Raw genomic sequence first — 22,486 nt, forward strand, 5'->3', positions numbered from 1 at the left:
CAAACCCCTCTTTGTGCCAGAAGGCTATGGAACGGATCACTAGGACTGGTGACTGAAATATTGTCAGTACCTTCAGTAACAAAGGTAATGAGATTATGCTTGTAAACTGTTGATTAGTTCCTCTGATTTTATCTGTATTTATAGACTTAATGAAATACAGTTCTCCAGCAGAATGGCTTTCAGAATATTATAACAAGTGTTTGCAGAGCATATTTTTGCCTAGAACTTTTGCATGAGGCTTAGTTTATGTTGGGGCTGCAGAAAAAATGTTCCAAAACCATGTAATTCTCCAACCAGCTGCAGTCACATGGAATTTCAGCTTCAGACTCTTGTCTGGTTTGGGAGAAAATCAGAATAGTTTTCAGGTGCTGCTGAGTGAAGGATAAATTATAAATGGTACTGCCAGGGACAAGAGGCCTTGGCAGACTTTTGTCAATCCCCCGTGCCAACCAGAGCCCCAGAACTGATTTATCATTACAGACCACAGTTTGAAAGGCAGCTGAAAGGTGGCCACCTATTCATTTCTGTGCGCTGACTGCGGCTGTAGCGTGTAGCCCTGGAAATGAACAAGCACTTTGTAGTGACTGTGAAACTCTGTTACTACAAGGCAAATATTAGCTTCAAAAAGAAAAGTGTTGTACTTGAAAAAGGTTCACTAACTCATTACTCCTCACAGGGAAGCTTTATCATGGTTCCAGCATGTACACATCTTTCCCACACCGCAGGAAGCTCTCCTGTTTTAAGATTAAAAGTATTTTATTCCTTTTGTTTCTTACACTTTTCCACTAATTGAAATAACATCAGTACCAAATCATTAGACATTCTTTTCAAGTTGATTTTAATCAAAATCACTGGGATCAGAATTAAGTTATCTGATTTTTAAGATTAACTTTTCAATCTCTTCTGTGGGTATACTCCATTATCATTCCACATCTGCTATGCATTCATTACTTCCTCTTGGATCAGGTGCCAGTTTTTCCTTCTGTAGATATTTTTAGTTGGCAAATCCAATCCTGTCTTTGGTTTTGCTAATTTTACATCAAAACAAGTCCATTGCCCTCTGTTCTGCCCTAGCTGGGTACAGAAACTTCAGAGGGAAGTAACACATTTATTTTGTATTAAAAATGGGCCCATGAATTTAATTGAATTACTCCTGATTTACTTAAGTGCAATGTAAGAACTGGGACTACAGGCTCTGTTCTTCCAGTGCTTTTGCATGCTTTAATATACAAACAGAATGAATATAAAATTTCACCAGATTAGGTTTTCTCTCAAAGCACAAGGATAGGAGGAATCAGGCTGATTATCTCAACTTGCATCCCAGTTCTCCATGAGTTGTTGAAATGGATTGTGCTTTTGCAAGCCCACTCCCAAAGCCTTTGACATTTCAAAATAAGACATGTGGCAAAGGAAATTACCTTTCCCCTTGTGCAGTTTGACACTTAAGAGGAGCAAGAAAGAGATACAGATCAACTGTGGTGCAATTCCTGAGTGGGAAAAGAGTATAGTCAACAGCATATTTGTACACTGAAATCAGAAAACAAGATTTCAGGATTCTACTGTGGGTCTTAAAAAAACCTCAGTAAAGTGACCAGACAGCCACAGCTTCCTTGAGCATCCCCCCTTCTCTGCTGCTTTATATGGCCTCTGCCCTGACGCTGCAGCTTGTAGCAAACAAGACAGCAGTGCTGAGAACATTCCTTTGCAATGATTTTTAAATGTCACTCAGTTGATTTGATTCTACTGCTGTTACTATTTTTTAACCCCCATTAGTATGGTAGCTGATGGACAAAACACAGATAAACTCCCACTGTGCATCCCAAGCAATTTATATATAGTCCAAAGGGGAGAATGTTATAATCCAACCACATGAGTGTTCACCAGCAGTACATGCCTGTGAGCATCCACGGTGTTTATCTAATACTAGGCTGATACTGGCTGTTTACAGGCAGATGATGACCCTGGAGCTCAGCCCAAAATAGATGGACTGGGTTAGGTGCTGGATATGAACCAGCTCTGAGCTGCTCTATAAAAACTGCTTTGTTTCAACAACTACATGTTAGGAGGTGTCCTCTTTCTGCCACATGGCACTGAAAGCAAAGGTTTCCTACCTGCCTTTTCTTGCTCTGATCTCACCCTAGTGCTCTAAAGCCTTCCTCTTCCTATATCCACTTAGGAACATTGTTGTGCTGACACCCAAGATCTGTTTCCTGGAAACTGAACTGTGTTTCACACAGATAGTGCTTGTCCCTCATGCTGCCCCCATGCAGGATACTCTCTGGAGTTTCATGGCATTTAAGTGCTCAGTCATACTGATGGAACAACTCTGGCACAACCCTGGCAATCACAAGTTTCTGCTTTGTCTCAAGCAGGACAATCATCAATACCATCTTTACTCTGTGACTTCTGTTTTTGTGGATCTATATTTAATCATACAATCATTGAGTTTGGCAAAGACCTCCAACATCATCTAATCCAACCCTCAATTTATATAGATAATGTCATAAGTGGCCAGCATCTCCTAACTATGGAGTAGGAGTTGCAAAACACGTGTATTCTGGGATGATTTGCCTTGCTTGCAACATAGTCCAGAATGAAAGACAAGAGAACTTCCCCTGGTGCTGTCATGTCAGAACATCTGGGTTTTAAGGGTAGTTTCCTCTAGGAGGCATTGACTTGTCTTGGCAGAGCTCTGTCTCAAAGTGTGTTCTACAATTCTGTATGCCCTTGTTAGCTTCAGGGCATGGACCAAATATGGTACTTGGTGTTTAGGTTAAAGTCCAGGTGAAATCTGACTGAACACAGCAGTCTCCAAAGTCTGTACTGCTGACTGAGCCGAGTCCATTACGTGACAAAAGATGATGATTCTGACTGATCCTGTCCCTGATCTGTAGTACTGGTTAGTTAGGAAGAAGGGTGGATTGAGTCTCCTGCTTGGGGTACTCTGACTCTGTGACTTTTCTGTCCCAATGAAACTTCATAGGACAAGAATCCACTGCCTGTTCTCAAGCCTTTCTCTTCTTCTTACAACCCATAAATCCAAGAAGAGAACTGAATTGCAGGACAGTCCTCATCCGTTTCTTGGTTGTGACCCCCAGGCTGTTGCTCATCCCACATAGGTAACTCAGCTGTGCTCCACCACTTTGCTGACAAGAGGGATGGCTGGAAGGATGAAGGAGAGAGAACACAGCCTGTCTTTAGGTATTCCTTCCCTTTCCACTGCTGGAGTGAGAAACCTCAGCTTTGGGAAGGACAGTGAGTAAAGGGAAAGTAAAGCAAAGAACAAGGCTAAACTTTGTAATGCAGGGCACAAAACCAATATTGCATATATCATGGTGACATGATAGTTCAGGCTTCTGCTAACTTTGGTATCACTTGGTTTTTTTCCTTAAATTTAGATTCATGACACTGCCATGGTAAAAGAAGGCACGTGAAATCTCTTCAGCTGTTCTTTGGAGGAAATATGTGCCTAATTTTGCTACAAGAATTGTCTTTTTTTCCACTTTGGGTGGATAAAAGACTGTTTTTTTCAGGAAGGAAGGAAGGAAGGAAGGAAGGAAGGAAGGAAGGAAGGAAGGAAGGAAGGAAGGGAGGGAGGGAGGGAGGGAGGGAGGGAGGGAGGGAGGAAGGAAGGAAGGAAAGTTGTTTATGTGGGGATGTATGAGAACCATAAAAGACTCCCTCTGAATAGCCCTACGCCAGCTTCTGCTGTCTTGCTTATCTTTGCCCATCTGAGAGAAGGCAGAGGTAGCAGAGTGTCTCCTGCCACTTCATAAATGCCTAAAGTCTTTTTCTCATGCTCTGGCAGCTATGGAAGGGAATGTATAGTTTTTACATGAGAGAAAATGGATTATACTTCAAGAGATCCTGAAAGGCAAGAAAACAAATGCCTTGTTTTGGAAGCACAACATTCTGTCTCAACTAACTGGTAAAAAAATAAATCCTAGGTTTGTTCAAATATTTACGTTTATTATAAAAATCTACTTAGTGGTAAAGCATTCCCAACAACTCTAGACATCTCCCCTGTGGTATTTCTGCTGTTTACAAAGTAGGATTAGTTTCTTTTTTGCTGTTCCACAGTGTTGGCTAACTTCCCACCCTCTTAGGTAGACTGTTTCTCAAGCTGTGCTGCACTTCTTCAGGGAAATGAGCTGTGTGAGGTGTGCTTTTGTGCCTGGTGATTTGTTGAAAAGTGTTTTTTTTTCCAATTTCTGAGAAAAAAAATTGTTTTTGTTATTCTTCCAGCTGTGCTGTCTTTTGTGTGTTGCTAAAGTGTGACAGGATTGCTGAGAAATTACTGCAGAACATGCACAATAAAAACAATTCCTTGTTGTCTGGAGAGTTCAGCTGATCAAAGAATAAAGAGAGAGAACATACTCAAATATTCTGTTAAACCTGGAGCTTGTAGGTACTGTACAGTATTATGAATCCACAGAAGAGAGGGGCAGGGATGAGAAGTGGAATTGAAGATGAGGGAGGAAGTGGGTGTGCGTTGAAGGGAACATATCTATCACCTGCCCAAAGTACAGCCACTAGTTAAAGGCAGAGTGGAGCTGGAACTTAGGCCTAGAACATAAAAAACTCTCCGTACCTCCTACCTTGGTGTGCACCTTAAGCACTTTCTGCTGGGCAGCTGGAGGCTGTAAATGGAGAGAAGGGATTCTTGATAGACCTTCCTTCCCTGTTACAAGTGTCCTGCTTTCAGGACTCAGCAGTTAATTCCTGAGCTACCTCTGGATTTCTTTTATGTGTGATCACTACATGGAGACATACTCCCAAATAACTGGTCACATTCTGAGCAAGTTATATGGATTTCTGCATCACTCTGGGCTACCAGCACATTGCTTCTTGGAGTCACTGATAAGAATTCAGTGAAAGCCAGACTACAGTTGAGCTGGTGGACTCAGAATTTCCTACTGGTGTTGGTACTTCACTGGCAAATATATGTTCCACATATGACAAAGTTTGTTTTTAAAGGAGGGGCTTCTCTTCTAAGTACACTTTGTGGGCTTGGCCTCATACTCCGTTGGATCAAATCTGTAACTACCGTGGTTGTCACTTGCTCTATTAGGATAAAGCATCATTCCTGTTTTTAACTATCATCCCTGCTTATGTCTAATACTAATACTGTTAGTAAAGGTAACCAGATATGCCAAATAATTTGTGATTAAGAAGGGATTGATCCAAATACTTAGGCATATTCTTTGATGTAGAAAAACGTCCATGTCTTGAATGGCCTCGGCCAACTTGTCCTTCATTGAAGACAAAGTAGATGTCTTTCACTTTATACCAGTAAAATAGGAAACAGGTTAAAAGCTGACCAATTTGCTTCATCTACTTCTTTACAAACTAATGGTTAAGTAGTTAAGCATAAGAGGTATGACAATACAATTAATATCAGTCTGTCCTGGAACGAGGACACAATCCTATATAGGTCAATTTTCAATAAATAAAACTGATTTAAGCAATTTTCTCTAAACTGCATAAAAACGGAAGCAGAGACAGCTCAGGACTTCCCAATAACATAGTTAAAAATTGAATTTTGCCATCCCAAAGGTGAGAATATTGGCCTAGAGTGTTTCTTGCTCCATGTGCTCAGGAAAGAGCTCATGGAGAAGCTTTTTCTGTGGGGAGCACCTGTTCGTGCTACTGCTCTGCTAAACTTCAGCCAGTTAGAGCAGCAGCCGTAAGGGCTTTCCAAAGTGCAGCCAAGGCAATAGTGGTGCTGTGGATATCCTGCTGCTGCCAACGTGTAGCCTTAGAAAACCGGTTTCTTTATGAGAGCAGTCCTCTAAAGAAGCTTTTGGGCATCACATCCAAGTGTGGCTCGTTTGTTACAAGTACACATGGCAGTGATGGGTAACGTGGGTGATGCAGCAGCTTTCAGCTATGTGCTACGCCACCTGACACTAGAAAAGGAGGAATAAATCCTCTCTTCCTCAGTGTCTTAACCCTACTTCTATAGCAGCAGGAAACATAAAAGTTGTATTTCCTGATCTTCTTTTCACTGCAAAGTCATTTTTAAGCTTTAACATCTTGAATGTCTGAGATGGGTGTGTTTTAGGTAAAGAGGAAACTATTTGGGTCCAGGTCCTATAAACATGAAAATGAAATTGTCTTAGTTTGGTCTGTTAAGGCTGGATTTATAACTGGCACCCCTCCTGTAAAACTCAATTTGTTACCATTTTCAATATTGATTTGATATTACAAGTGGATATACCAGCAGTAATTAAGCATGACGGGGCTTTAATACACACAGAATATCTTCAAAGGAGACTAGTGAATATTACGCACATTTCAATTGATTTAACAAATTGCTGAGGGGGATCTGCTATATAATTACAGTAACTGGAGAAAGTAAGGGGGGGATTTGTGAGCCTACTGCACCATGAAAAAGGGTTAAAAATGTCAAACACCTCTGACCATAACTTCAGCTGACATAAACTACACAACTTTTTTTTTCCTAGCATCACATCTTTGTTAATTCTGTAAATGCATAACAGAATGACAGACTCAATTCTCCTGTGACCTTACATTTTCAGTTACTACCATCTTATAACTGATTCTTTCTAAGGATTTGTAAAATGGGCTTGAGTATCAGTAACATTACCTACTTCTCTTTTGAAATTAGTTTCAAATAGTTAAGGCTAACTTTTGTTTCTGGAAAGTGATTATACTAATTTCTGATATTACATTATAATTACATAGTATCACACATTTTGTTCTATACAATGTACTGCACAGTTCATTATTTTAACATGCAGATGAATGCTTGCTTAGTTTAATTCGGATTTCAGATCTGTTTTGTCCTCCTAAAAATTGAGATCTGACCTATAAGGTATTAAGTGTTTCACACCTAGGCTACTAATAATGCATGGTTCAACATTAATTATTTATTTATTTAAAATAAAGTTCAAAACTAAGCATGTAAAATACTTCAAAATTTAACTTTAAAACTAAAATAAAACCACTTTTTTTTTACAAATCCTGATATTTCCTATGGATACCTTTAACATGTCACTCAACAAGAGGAGCTAAATGGCGCCACAGATTTTAGGATCGCTAGTGCTACAAACAGGAATGCCATTTAACAAAATTTAAACCCAACTCCTAATGTAAGCAGACATAATACTGAATGCTTTATATGAAAAATGCACTATAAATGATAATAATAGGGTTTCTTATCTTACTAGAGCTCCCTAGTAGATGCTATAAATGCTTCCCTGTATCAGAGTACATGCAGCTAAGCTTATACAAGAAGATGGCTGTATATGGTAATTTTGAAGTAATTTATTTTAGATGGTCAAGCACTCAAAGTACTACTAAAAGCTAGAATTATGCTTGTAAATGCAATTTTGCTTCTGCTTTCTTGCACATGGGAATTGATGTACATTGATGTCAAGGGGCTGCGGTTTCATTCACAGCCTGCCTTTATCAAACAGTTCTCTGCAGCGTGGAAATAACCTTTCATATAGGCTATGGCAATTTGATTTGTACAGAGATACTCAGGACCACAGCTCAGTTCAAGATATATGGTATGGCAAGGCCAGTGAACCTGTAGAATGCCAAAGAAGTGTCAGAAAATTAATAGGAAAAAAAGCCTTGCAAAGTAATGAAGGGAATGTGAAAAATATTGTTTGTTACTTTTAACTGAACTTCTAAAGACATTTCAGAAGCTCATCAAGAGGCAATTCTGAAAGGCGAAATTAATTCCAAATTTCCATTCCTCGTTGTGAAGAAACAGCAGAGCTCTTGAAAGGTTAGAAAAAAAATGTGTGATAAAGATACCTGTCCTTTCCCAATCTCAGCTCTGAAGAGTTGCCATTTCTCCTTAGAGTTTCTTATCAGAAATACCGCAAGAAGTAGGAACAGTGCGCTACGCGATTATCCAGCACGGCATCAGGGTCATTTATCGGGGAGGAAACTGTATTGTGTCATGGGAGATGCAGACCAGGCTATGAGTCCAGAAAACATGCAGAACCCCAATCCCATGTCCCATTAGACATCCACACAGCTAGGGAATACAGGTGGACCTCAAATCAGGCAGAGGCTAATCTTTCTCATCTATTTTTTAATCCAAAGTGCCCTACTGATATCTGCTATCTTAACAAATTGATGATTTAATTTTCCAGGTAGAATATTGAAAAGCAGGAATGAGAATTTCCATTAAATACCATGTATTATTATTAACAGTCTTTATCCTAGTTTCAAACTCGTATTATATTATACCCAGAGAGAAAACTTATCTGTAGTTTAAGTACTGGAAGTTCAGAAACAGGTACTGCATTTTACTGTAGGTAATATGTCTCTGTATAAATGCAACTTACATATGTATACATATTCTTAATCCATTAATTAATTCAAATTCATCTTATCCTGTCAATACCTGCATTATAACGCAGGTTGACAGTAGTTATATAGACAGAAAATATGTCTCTTCACCATTTCTTTACATTTAAAATCCAATTTGAAACCACAGGACACCGGTTATTATAATGTTATGTATTAAAATTATTTGATTAAAATGCGTATAAATAGAAGTTAAATCTCTAAAACCTTTAAGGGCCAAAACTGTGAGGAATTAGGGCTTTTTCATTGTATTGCTTAGTGTTTTATTTACTAACAGAAACACCTGGAGTTTTTACAGGGAAAGAAAGAAAAACTGTAATATCCTCTCAACTATACACCTGTACGCAATCCACAAAGATACAGGGAGAAGCTTACTAAACTCTTTGACAATTTTCTAAGATAAGTTATTGTCAGAGAGAGATATAAATAGGATTCAGTTCATTCGAGCTTTTCCTGGAATCATGCAGGTTGCATTGGTAAACATATATTGCATGAGAAAAACCACTGCTTTATGGTTTTAATTAAAATGGAAAATAAAAAAACCTGTGACAAGGTAACTATACCAGATTAAAGAATTGGTAAGGATCCTTTCTGTACATTGGCAAATCCAGATATTTCAAAAATGTCCTGTGATATACTTGATTTTACTAACCCTGGAATAATTTTGAGAATCTGCTGCTAATGAATGGTAAATTAAAACCTTAATGCTTGATTTAACTGACATAATCTCTCTCCACAAAGTCATAACACGAAGCCTGCAGACCACTGAGTATTTTCTGCAAAAACAAAGTAAGGATAGGATACTGCAAAAACAGCAACTAGTTCAAATCTGTGAGTCCATCAAGGAAGAGAACAGTTTATAGAAAGTCTTCCTTCATAAATTACTTTGCTAGCTACAGTAGCTATTATAAGTGAGAGGTTCCTGTGAAATGCCCAAGAACATGCTTTGGTGAAGAGCTGAGAGCTACAGCATCTTTAAAATGAGATGCACCTATTTTTATGGAGGTGAGACATGAGAGCAAGGGTTATTTTCTAGAAAAAATAGGAGCTGTATTTTTTCTTAAGCAGGCTATGCCCTGACAAAAGAGCATTAAATAGACAAAGAACTAACCATAGGAACAGACAGCATACTTGTAAGGGAACAGCAATTAGAATGTATTGTGGTTGCATCCTACCTTGTACACAATGATAGGAATATCAATGACAATATAGATAAGGTCTCCTAGTGCCAGACTGGCTATCAGTGCATTCGGGCCATTCCTCATACACTTGTTCTGGTAAATGATCCTCAGCAGAGTTGCATTCCCAACCATTCCAACGATGAAAATAGCACAAGATACCACCGTGTTAATGTATTTAAAAGTTTCAGCAATCTTAGTCTGCTGGGAGCATTTGACAGTTTGGTTGGACACCAGGGGCTGTCTGGTGGTGAGTATGCTGGATTCCATCCCTGAGAAAGTGGAAAGGTAGTTTCCCAAATCACTTCGATTGGCAGCGTATGTGTCAGAGCTGTCACTGAGGACAAATCCTGGAAGGAGCAGCAGCAAGGAAACTCTTAAACACAAGGCTTCCATCCTCAAGTCCCAAAACAGCAAATTCGGTGAGACCGAGTACTTCTCAGTATTTCAGTGAGTTCCTCCTCACTTCTTCACCTGCAGAGAGAAGCAGGAAGCAAAAACAAAGAAGAAACATGGAATCAATAATACATGAGACTAACACACCTTCTTACTCACGTAGGAAAGGTGTTTGCATGTGCAGTTCCTACCACACACATGTATAAGCACCTGCTTATCATCACTGTGCTCCTCTGAAATCTTCATTACCCACATTAACTGTCTGACAAAATGCAAACACAAAGTAGTTCATAGTTATACAAATAAGATCCTGGAAAAAAAAAAACAACAACCAACCCTAAAACCTTCTGAGTTTCAGACAGAAATTGTTTATAAACAGAAAAAACATGGTGGGTGAAGTTGTGTTTTAAACTACAGTCTTGCAAGGAAAGTGTACCAGCAAAGTACAGCTTCTTTGCAAGAAAACACATTGGCACTGCCAAATGGTATTTTAGCCAAAATGAAAAGGGGTTTTTTTTATAGTATAGTAACAGAAGTGCATTAATAATTAAAGGTACTAATTTTGGTAATTTTCTGAGTACTTTTGATATATTCCAACAATGAGGCTTTATATTATTTTTCTTGGATTTTATAATTGCCTGGATTTGAAATGAAATACATGAAGTAATACATGTATGTCAAATTCAATTTTTGACCAGATCCAAAGTCCCTACATATTTGGAGGAAGACTTTTATAGTCTCAGGGTAGACCTCTGACCATCAAACTTTATATGTCATTTTACTGTAATAAACATAAGCCTCTGCTTCCTGATGTCAATCCAAATCCTGTTCAGTACGTAGCCACAGCAAAGTTCATTCTAAAAATTTAAGCTCTTTTAAAGACAAAAAATATTTGGTTTAGTATTCTAAGTGATTACTCATGATGTTTCCCAATGGGAAGGGAAGCATGAGAGCATGATGCTGGTAAGTACAACTGCCTATGTGTAATCACAGCAGCTGGCTCCCTGCCACAGGGAGTATAGATACTACTTACAGGGAAACCAAGGAGGCCACTCTGAAGCCCATTGCCTTGAAGCCTCAAGAGTTGGACTTGATGCTCCTTATGGGTTCCTTCCAACTCAATATATTCTATGATTCTAATTTAGGATAAAGATTTTTTTACATGGCTCCTATCTGCAAAACAAGACAAAAGTGCTGCAGTGTTGCCAAAAGCAGAGTAGAAAGTCAATTATTTATAACTTTCTCATTTCTAGGGACTCACAATTTGGGAGAATCCTTTTAAAAGAAATGAATCCTAATTCCATTCCCTGTGGGGCTATTAAATTGGAGTTTATAGCAAGAAATTTACCAGAGAAAGAATGTGGGAGACAATTTACTGATAGGACTTCTGGAGCAGCCACAGCATAAATATTTACTACTATTACCCTCTTCTGTTGTGTGTGGTCTGCAGAAATGTGTCTGTACCTATATACACAGCACCAAATGCAATGTTATGCTGAGTATTCCTGCCTGGCATGAGTGAACCATCCCTCACAGTGCAGGGATCCCCCTTACGAGCCTTTCTATGGGTGTAAATGCGATGAGCATCTGACCAGCTGTGCCTTCCTGTGCACAAGGTTAATAAACTAAATAGTAAATGCTTCTTTAATAAAATGCCAGTTACGATGGTAGCCCAGGGCCGTGAGCAACAGTTTGCATGATGTAAGCGCTTTCACTCTGGCTTTCCAAATCATATCAGAAACAGCAGAAATACTAGAATGTAGCTCTTCACAGGCAAGTATTAGTACTTCTATTATCTGCTGTGACTGTTGTTCCCCAATTTACCAATGGAAAAACTGAATTGCTAATGACTTAAATGACTTTCCCAAGTTCATACTTGCCCAAGTAAATGTGATACAGCTATGAACAGAACCCACAGCCCTACTGGTTATGTTACTATCCTCCTTGTTTAATGACGTTTTCCTGTGAAAATCTGAGATGAACATAGTGGTAGCACGACAATCCTGCAGCCAGCATGCAAAGCTAGGAAGAAAATTCCTCATCCCTCTCCCAGAAGCAACTCTTCCTAAGAAGCAAAACTAGAAACCTGGGAATATAAAATTTTCTCAGGCTGTTTCCTTGTGGATTCCTGACAGCCCTTCATTCCTCTGTGCATATTTTGGAGGTATTTATATTGTTACAGAATGTAACAGGCAAACCGCCTCGTCTAAGTAACACACCAGCATCCCTAATAACATTTTTTTTATAATCCAGTATTCTCCTTGACATGTAACCTGAGTCCCCGGGGTGTGAGAGGCTGTGGTGCTCATCCGGAGGCCACAGGCATGTGCTGTGCCTGTGCCCCTGTAGCACTACGGGAGCAGCCGCACATGCGGAGAACAAAACTCCTGGCTCGCCCCGGGGTGTTAAAGCCAGGGAAAAATTCCCATGCCGAGATTCACAGGGAGAGACCGTACTACTGGAAATGAAATCGTTCCCACTATTAAAGACGAGCTAAAAAAAGTTAACGGCGATTAATCCACCCAAAAGGCAGCCGGGATGTAAACAGGAGCAAATAAACCTGACCAGGGCAGGAAAATCCTGCCGACAAGACGGATTTCTCTCGGTTGCCTCCCTCTCCCCCTCTCTCCCTCCCTCCCAGTCCCGCACAGGCACCGAGCGCTCTGTATGCCCGCCTCCCAACACAAAAGAAAACCTTCTCCCCTTGTAACGCTATCAAAAGATCGATTCCAACGCGCTCTTGGCAGATGAGCGCAGCCTCCCCTGCAGCATCTGACAACACCGAGATCCCCTTAAACTTTATTTAATAATAGTTACCCGAGCAGCCTTGTGCCCGCCTCTTGTTCTCTCTCCCCCACTCACACACACACACACACTCACACAGAGAGGTGCAGCATCACCTAACCATCACCCGGAGCCGTACGGAGGAGCGCTGAAAGCGTCCCGCGGCTCCGGGCCGGGCTCTCCCCGGGAGCGGGCAGCGGCTCCCGCCGGGCTCCGCCAGCAGCGACCGCGCACTCACCCCCGGCGGGCGTCCTCCGCCGGGCTCACGCTGGGGCTGGGGCCGCCGCCGCCGCCGAGAATTTCCTCTGAGTGGCTTTTTCCTGGGATAGTCTTACCAGATCCTCCTGCCTGCCTCTGACTGGGTGGGATTGGAAATCTCCACCTCCGCTGAATCAGTAAGGGAAAGAGACGGAGTGAAGAAGTCAGAGCGTCCCCTCTTTTCTGCCCCCTCCCCCAATTAAAACAAACGTCCAGCCCAAACTGAGCCCCTGCCAATGTTAAACACAAAGGCTGCCTCCCGGGCACAGGGGAACACGGAGCTCTTTAACTGTTTCCTCGCTGAAATTGAGCCGAACTACTTCGCCGGGCTCTGCTGAACAACAGCCTTGGGAATCCACGACCGAAGTGCTTGCTAACAGCCCGGAGGGAGCTCAGAAGGGCTGTGTGTCTGGTCCTCAGGAAGGCTGTGTGTCTGGTGAACCACACGACATAGGAGCCAGCAGCCAAGCAGGAAAAATTCTCATGACAAAATAGCTTCAGCTTTTTGTTTTGACCCAGGATTACATTATTCTTCCATGGCAATCAGTAAAACTTTATGTCTAGCAGATGAAAAAATGCTGGATCCCTAAAAAGTGACTGTACCTGGGTGAAAATTTCCGTGGTCCATCCAGGACACATGTTGCCAACACCTCTTAGTTTTCAAAATGAAAATGCTAATAAATATGTCGCCTTTTCTGGCATTCCTGTGTTTCCTAATGCTGTTCTTCTCTCAAGGTAGTGGTACAAAGCAACTTGTGCAGAAAAAAATGGGAAGTTCTCTCAGAGGTAGTAATCTTTTCTCATAATGAATAAATACCGGTGCATCAGAGGGAGCAATCTGTAGTGGAAATTGTTACAAAACCCCTTTTTGGTAGCAAAGTCAAGAAATTTTGAGTCCCTTGTTGAATCATTTCAGAATCCTCATTTCATGGCAAGTTTCCATCTGGCTGCATTATTTTCTGAACATACATGGGCTTCTTTTGAATACAAAAAGGCAGTCTTCCTAGATAGGACATAAAAATAGGTGATCTGAAAAGGATAAAACAAGACTGAAAACAATAGAAACCATGATGCTAGTGGCCTGCAGGATTAAAATATCTGGCACTAAATCAGGTAAGAAATCATTTTGAATTTCATGAGTTTTCCACAGTTTCTGTAGACATTATTTTAAATCATCAGAGGAATCTTGAACAGGAAAAAAACCCAGCATCTGGATGAGCTGAAATAGCATTTTTTCTTCTAGAACACATCTCAGTTAAGTGATGTGTCAAAGCACAGGATCTTTGAAGTGACAAACGTTCAGGTTGAGAATCACAAGAAGCTGCCTCCTTGCAAATCAGGTAAAAAAGTTTAATTCAAAATCTCAAGTTGCTCTGCAATTGAATAAATGCTGATTAGCCATTAAATTGCTCGTGTATTAATAAAAGTTTTTTTAAATTCATTACAATTTGGTTGTTGATGCATAGTATTAGTGATTCACTTTGTCAAGACTCATCTGTATGAGAACTTGTTGAAAAAACTCTTGAAGACCTAGGAAGAGTGTATTGAAAGCACTTTATGGAGTGCTTTATTGAATGCAATTCATTAATCCCTCCTGTGTTCTCTAAACATCGTTTACACCCTATTCCTTTCCTTGGATCATTAGACCTTTATGTCTAAACAACTGGAAGTTGTTAAAACAAAGGATTTACATTTCTGATCTGATTCAAACACACATTTGTCCTTCCAATTCCTAGTTTCATTAATTTGGAAAGTTTATATCACATATTCAGACACTGCTGTGCAAGTCTATATTTACTGTTACATGAAATAAACCAATTTACTAATGCTATTAAAGATCTATCTCAAAATGTCAAAAAAGAGAGCTCTTTATTACCTTTGTGAATGCTTCTATTATTGCCAACCCTCATAACTGGTATTAATTATTAGAAACTGCTGAATTGCTCAGTCCTGTGTTCTTAGTTATCATATTGCTGATTATTTATTAATTGGACTTTTGTTCTGTCTTTAATCTTTTAAGTGTCTAAAACTGAGTCAAATTCTTGTCTTAAACTAAGTTAAATTCAAGTTTTATTTAATTGCTTCTGCTAGTTTGTTGGGGTTTTTTTCCTGTGTTTGGGAAAGTAGCATGGAAAAGAAAGGTATTGTATATGAATTATCCTAAAACTGCAGTTGCAAACATGGTTGACCTCAGCTACTAAGGAGAGTGATACAATACAGTTCTTTACACCAAGATATTTTCAGCTATTAGAGACACGTTGGCCATCATTATAGGACTGCTGTCCCGTGTGTGCATTCTTCTATGGGAGAGGTCTTGACTGAGGACTCTGTCTCCCAGATTCAGCACAGTGTTTCCTCTGACCTTTTCTGGTTTATGTCTTCAACAAACCACTTAGCTTGTCTTGCACAACTTCAAAGATTCAGAGTAAGGGTAATATATTCATCTCATATACAAAATGACTCATTAAACTTTGATTTTAAGGCTAACTGGGTTCTGCAGCTGGATTCATGCTCAAGAAGACTCTCAACATTTTTTAAAGTTACTTGTTTTCCTGAAACCTTCAGGTATTAGCAAGGAATACTTTATTGCAAGGGTTACTAGCCTAAGGAAACTGCATCTGCAGTGTCACTTCTGCATCAGAGGCAATAGAAGAGGAGTGTTTGGAGGAGTTAATATTATTTGATTGAAACAATCTCTAGTGAGATGTATTACCTGTTAAGCCACTTATCCCTTCAGATTTGGTATGAAATAGGAACACATGTCCACCAGCCCATGGAGTCCTAAATTGCATTCCTGAGATTCAAAACACCAAAATCGAAAACAGATATTGTCTATAATTGGTATTTTCATAAACAGTCAGTTGTGTTTATAATCTACCATTTTCTGAAAGAAGAGCTATTCATGGCTAAATATGTAAATAACTGATTATTTTGCTCTTTTCCACTTAATTTCTGATGTAATTTTGGTTCCTTTACTAAACAATGGAAAATATTATGTTATTATGAATTTATAACTCAAAGAGAATTACAGGGGGAAATACTTCTATATTAATTTATTCTGGTAACTGGAATGGTATCTGTATTAGAACCACTGAAATATTGCTGCCCTTGGACTATGGGAAGTTGAAACCTGAAACTGAGATGAAATCAAAAGGGAAAAAGGATTTAAGTTTAAAGGAAAAAGTAGACCATGGTGCCAAACAATTAACATAAGAACAACTGCAGGAGCTATTGCACCCCAAAAGGGAATATTAGTTAGGAACTGTGGATTTGCTGTATATGAATTTTGCAGAATCAGGATAGAAATGTTTTAGTAAGAAGTGAAGTTGCTGGACCTTCACGTGCAGATTGGAGAACTGGTAACATGTGAATTCCCTTGAATTACCGAGTGCTTTAGCTTCATCTGGGGAGCAGTTTCTCTACGGTGTTAAATGCCGTAAACCAAGAACCTTTCAGGAAAGATTTACTGGGAGAGGCAATGTTGGTCTCCCCTTCCATAAATGGAAACTAATTTTCAAGCTCTTGTTCCTTAGAACCTGATGGGAATGCACCCACAAGTGCTGAGGGAGTCGACCAATGTCATTGCAAGGCTACTCATGAAAAGACTACTCATGGAAAGGAGTTGGCGTAGAAAGATCTTGGTTTTCTGCTGGACAACAAGTTGCCCCTGAGCCAACAATTGTGTCCTTGCAGCAAAGGAGGCCAGTGGGATCTGCAGCTGCATTAAGCAGCACAGTGAGTCACATCTGGAGTGCTGTGTCAAGACAAACGTGGATCTACTGGAGCACATCAAGCAAGGGACTACAGAGATGATTGAGGGACTGGAGCATCTGTTGTATGGGGAAAGACTGAGAGATCTGGGACTGCTCAGCCTCAAAAAGACAAGGCACAGGCAGGATCTTATCAATGTGTATAAACACCTGGTGGAAGGCAGTAAAGAAGACAGGACCAGACTCCTCTCCGCGGTGCTCAGTGACAGAACAGGGGACAGTGGGGAAAAAGTGAAATATAAGATACTAAAGTTAAACATAGGAAAAGGTATTTTCTCTATAAGGATGGTCAAACAGTGGAACAGGTTACTGAGAGAGGTTGGAGAGTTTCCATCCTTGGAGATATTAAAACCCCAAATGAATTCAGTCCTGAGCAACCTGCAACCCTGTGAGAAGTGGGGTGGACTAAATGATTCCCAAAGGTCCCTTCCAATCTTCATGGCTCTGCAATTTGGGAATTCTGTGGTTCAGATGAAAGTTACATTATATCAAGAGTATTTTGAGTTGAGTTTTAGAATTTCAAAATATTTGAGTTATACTGGTTCTACTGGGAAACGATATGGTATTGAATTGAAAACAAACTACATTACAAAGAGTACTGGCAAATTAATATTCTATGACAAGTTAGATATTGTCCAAAAGTATAATGTGGAATATTGAAGTATTTATAAAAGAGTATATTTTTAAAATGTTAGTGCTATAAAGAATTTTTTTCTCTTCTGAAGCCAAGGCAGCAAAGTGTTTGACTTTAGATAGCATTTGGGAATCTTCAGCTGTTCTCATTCTTCATGGCCATTGTTTCATGCAACAATGAAACTAGCTGTGACCTAAGGAAGCTTAAGGAACATGCTCCAAAAAACCCCCAGTCTTTAATCGTAATAGATAAAGATTTTTACATAACCCCCTAACTATGTAGTGAAATGATACTTAAAGATCAGTGAGGTAGAGAGATGTCTGTGGAGATGCCTGTTACATAATTGTGCACTGAATGAAATTATGTAATGAGTGGTTATATGCATACTAAAGAAAAAATAGAATAAGGAAGCACAGATATAAAGAGATTTTTTTAATTTAAAGAACTTCAAGAGGAAGGGCATATATTGGATGAGAAAACTTGCATTACTTCACCAAAGTAAGCTTCAATCTGCATTTGCAGTTGGGAGCCTGTACAGATCACACGTTCTGTGATAGAGGAATGCATTTCTGCTGCCAGAGGCTTCTTCTATTATCTTAAGAACTAATAAAATTATCTAGATGAGATAGTGAGGTATTAGAATGCCATTTTATCTTAATCTAATAACATTAAAATTATTTCCATTGGCTACTCGGCAGTGAAGCTGTTTTTCGTGGAAGCCCCTGACTCATCTCACTTATTTCTAATCTTTCTAAGTTATCCAATTTTTGTTAGCCTAACTAAAGCTGAATTGGAATGGTCTCCTTGTAGATTAATTCTGATAGAGCAAACTCCCATTCTTACATTTTTCAGCATCTCATGATTAGCATATAGTATTCCACGTATTAACTTGCCACAAGTGATATGCGTGGGCCTATTTACAGGTTTATCATTAAGTGATAGATCTACACATTTATACATGTAAGGAATGTCCTGCAACTCAATTTTAGGACAAAGGCTTTTCAAATAATTAAGGTTTCTGGAAAAGGCTGCACCACTCCTGTCTGCTATCTAGAGAAACATTCTTTATTGGAAATCTGAGCACGCAGTTAAGTAGCTACAATAACAGTAAGACACTGTATATGGAAAATAATCTAGGTTTGTAATACTTGAGAAAGAAGAGGCAGACAGCTCTTTAGATTTTGGTGACAAAACTCTTCCAACCATTCAAGAATGACCCTTCTAATTTTATGTTTATGCATATGGAGCATTATGTCTGTTGAACAGCACAGTTGCCTCTATCCCATGTTTAGATATGATTGGATTTATGGGTATAGGATTGGTGTGATCAGAGAATCATAGAATGGTTTTGGTTGGAAAAGACCTTCAAGGTCATTGAGTCCAACCATCTATCCAGCCCTGTGAAGTCCAACACTAGACCATGTCACCAAGTACAACATCTACTCTTCCTTTAAACACCTCCAGGGATGGTGACTCAACCACCTCCCTGGGCAGTCTGTTCCAATGCCTGACAACCCTTTCAGCAAAGAAATTTTTCCTAATATCCAACCTAAACTTCCCCTGATGCAACTTCAGACCGTTTCCCCTTGTCCTGTCATTAGCTATCAGGGAGAAGAGACCAACCCCCACCTCATGCAACCACCTTTTAGTTACTTGTAGAGAGTGATGAGGTCTCCCCTCAGTCTCCTTTTCCTCCAGACTAAACAATCTCGGTTCCCACAGCCACTTCTCATAAGACTTGTCTTCTAAACCTTTCATCAGCTGTGTAGCCCTTCTCTGGACACACTTAAGCATCTTGATGTCCTTCTTGTAGGGAAGCGATGTGCTATCATGTGTTGTCACAGCCTTTGTACGAGGCACAAGAACACCTAAATTGTGATACTTACAACTGATTGAAGTTTTTGTTAGGCAAGTTACCTTAATTACCTTGCTGTGATATGAACTTCCATTGGAATGACTTCCACCCTCTTTTATGGAGATAAGAAAAGCCAAAAATGAATGTTACTGTGTCAAGAGACAAGTGAAAGTCCTTACTCAGGCCTCAAGTTGGTTCCTTGCAATTGGTACCTAAATACATGTTTTGTGGGTTTTATTTTACTTCATACTGTGAAGAAATTTCAGTAATCTCATGAAAAAAAAATTAACCCAGGGTAGTGCCCTACTAAACTTTTTTATTAGACAAAGTCCAGCATTTTCTTCATGACTGATACAAAACTACAATGATCAGTAACTTCTTAAGAGTGGTGCACAGATCCACAATGAATAGTAACGTATTGATTTTAAGAGCCTATTTTGAAAACCTGCTTTTTGATCAGAATCATAATTCAAAATTCTGTTTTGAGCATTTTCCATAAATATACCATAGATTTATTCAAGAGAATCAAATCTCCCAAAAAAATCTCTCTTACAACAGAAGTGCCATGAGGCACCTTTCATCACTGGGAATCTTTCTGTTTTTCTTGAAGTTCAATGCTATGTAAAGGAAATGGTTTTACTGGTACTTGGCTGTTTTAATACAATACTCAGTGATACTAAGTGCCAGAACTGTCAAGAAATTTGAACTTGTCTTGAGGATTCAGAGGGTTGGGAGACAACTTGTCTCGGCTCTTTTCATTCCGTTTCCATTCTAGCTTGTTCAGAGAGCATCTTATATCTTATATGCCATTGATCCCAGTCATGGTGCCAGCATTCAGTGCGGTGGGCAAAGACAGACAAGCAAACTGGGAGAATGTCAATCCTCGGGCTGGCAATGGCACTGCCTTGCTGGCTCCCCAGCTGGCCCTTGTTGCTCCCTGACAGAGAGAGATCATGCTGTAAAAAAACAGGGAGTGATTTTCTGTCTCTTAGTCCAAGTATCTTAGACAAAAGACCCAACTCAGTTCTGCTGTCCTTGGCCAGAAATATTTCTTTCTCTAGTGATAGCAATCTTACTTTGGTTTGTAAAATAACTCCAAACTGAGCTGATTTGTATGTGTCAAGCCACTGTGAATTAATCTCTGTGCTCTCAAATAAAGGGAATTTATGGGAAGATAAATTAATAATCTGTTAAAATATACTGGCATCTTAATACTATATGTGTATTATTACATGTCATTTTTAATCTTGTCACAGTTAGTACTTCCAGATTTTTCAGAATGCAAAATGACAATGAAGAAGAGATGATTTTGCTGTTCACCACTTCCTGTCCAATATTGTCCAACAGTTATAAGGTCTAAGATTTTATAATTTTGTTTTTTTGTCATGTTAAAAACCAGTACCACAAGAGCATACATAAAATACAGAATAAAGTCCAACGAATCCTTTCTATCAATTTGTAGACTATTGTTCTTGTATAGATTTAAAAGAAATAATTAACACCTATGCAGTTCCTGGGTGCAGTGGGGTAAATAACACTGTTAGTTCTCTGTGACAATTCTTCTAAATATAGCCAAATGCAAATCATTGCTAGTTCTTAAATAAAAGAATATATTTTAGGTAACAAGATCCAGTTTTTAAATTTAACTACTACTTATCCTAGTCACAAACTTTCATCAACTCTTAATTGATTTAATGTGTTATTTAATTTTTCAGGAAGTAGGTTAAAAACCAAACCCAATAAATGCATGCAAATACCAGTTTATATACTCTTTGAACTCATGAGTTTATAATTTGCATCATACTTTCTTGGGGAAGAACATCTGGAAAAACACTTTCCAATTCCTTATGGATGTATAAGGCATATTTTCTAATCCACAAGTAAATGGTATAATGCTGGATTCTAACTAGGTCAGATTTAAGATGGTGGGAATGTACCATTCTCTGTTGCACGATGGAAGCTCTGTATTTAGAACGGTGTATTATGAATATACCAAAAAACATGCATACTGTTGCTAAACATGCTAAAAACACACGTATCAATGTTGTGATCAAATATTTCTTCAAGACCCACTCAGAACTAAGATGTGTCGTGAGACGCTTACAGCACTGTTGGATCAGTGCTGGCATAAGAGAGTGTAAACCTCTTGATAGAAATGGAAAGACATTTATTTGTGTTGTCAGGGAGCAATCATAAATTCTTTCCTACTCATTAATGTACGTTGTAGGGAAACATGCCATCGTGCATGAGTATCTCAAAATATATCTGAAACTGGCTGCAGCAATTTTATGCAAAAGCTATTTCTGCTTGTTAAGAATTTTGATTAATTTTCATATTTTTTAGTACTTCCTGACTTTTTAATGAGTATTAATTCACTAGTAGCTGTAGTAACCTAGAGAAATATTCAATAAGTGTTGAAAAATAATTGCAAAGCAAAGTTTTGAGTCTGAAATAATCTGTAATCCAAAACATTCTTACTGGAAATGGGGGCTTCTGTGTATGAAAAGATTTAAATCTGCATCCAAACAAGCTTTAAACTGAACTGAACCCCCCAGGTATCGACTCTGTGAATGGGCCTCAATCAAAGCTTTAGGAAGGCTAAATCTTTTTTTAGTAATTGCAAAAATTTTAAATATATGAAATTATATTTTTCACATGAAGCTTCCAATCAAAGATAAAGTTATTTTTAAAATTTATACAGGTTAGTTATACAGCCATGTGAAGATCAAACGAGTGGGCAAAGCTGGGTTCTTGTAAATGAAATCGGTCAGCTGTTTGGCATATACTCATAGCAAGATATCTGGATCAAGGCATCAGCAGCTGCCTGTGATTGATTTATAATATACAAGTTGCTATCTCCTAATTTTTTTTTCAGTTGGTGCCGTTTAAATCTCATCTACATTACTGCTTTTGAAATAATGGCCAAGAACAATAGAAGCTTTACAGGAATCATGAACAATATGGGAAAGAAATGCCTTTCAGATTTAGATTTAAAATACTCTAACAGTCTAGCCAATTGGAATATGGGCTTAAAAATGCTCCCAGTTTAATTTAGTACCTGTACTTTATACCTATAGACAGAATTTCACTTTGATTAGGGTCTGCCTCCTGACTTTGTCTTCTCAATTTATGTTAAGATGGGGAAAAAAGGGGAAAGCTGTATCAAAAGCCTCAGTATTGTTTTCTGAAATTTTGTAATGTTTTCTTGGCATTTAGCAATATCCTGGAACACTTGAGGGAGTTGCTTGTGAAAAACCTCTGC

At 39.0% G+C, this 22,486-nt stretch overlaps 1 protein-coding gene across 1 annotated transcript in view; it reads right to left on the minus strand.

Moving 5' to 3' along the window:
• The window catches only part of EDNRA (endothelin receptor type A), a gene marked incomplete at both ends in the record, with an annotated part of 29,518 nt that extends 19,595 nt beyond the window's left edge, over positions 1 to 9,923 (minus strand). The window contains one exon of the mRNA XM_084266984.1: positions 9,525 to 9,923. Coding sequence (XP_084123110.1) covers positions 9,525 to 9,923 — 399 coding nt within the window. The remainder of the gene's footprint in view (positions 1 to 9,524) is intronic.
• Positions 9,924 to 22,486: the final 12,563 nt, after the last annotated feature.

The sequence above is a fragment of the Gallinula chloropus genome (genome assembly GCF_964237585.1).
Source record: "Gallinula chloropus genome assembly, chromosome: 7".
NCBI lineage: Eukaryota > Metazoa > Chordata > Aves > Gruiformes > Rallidae > Gallinula > Gallinula chloropus.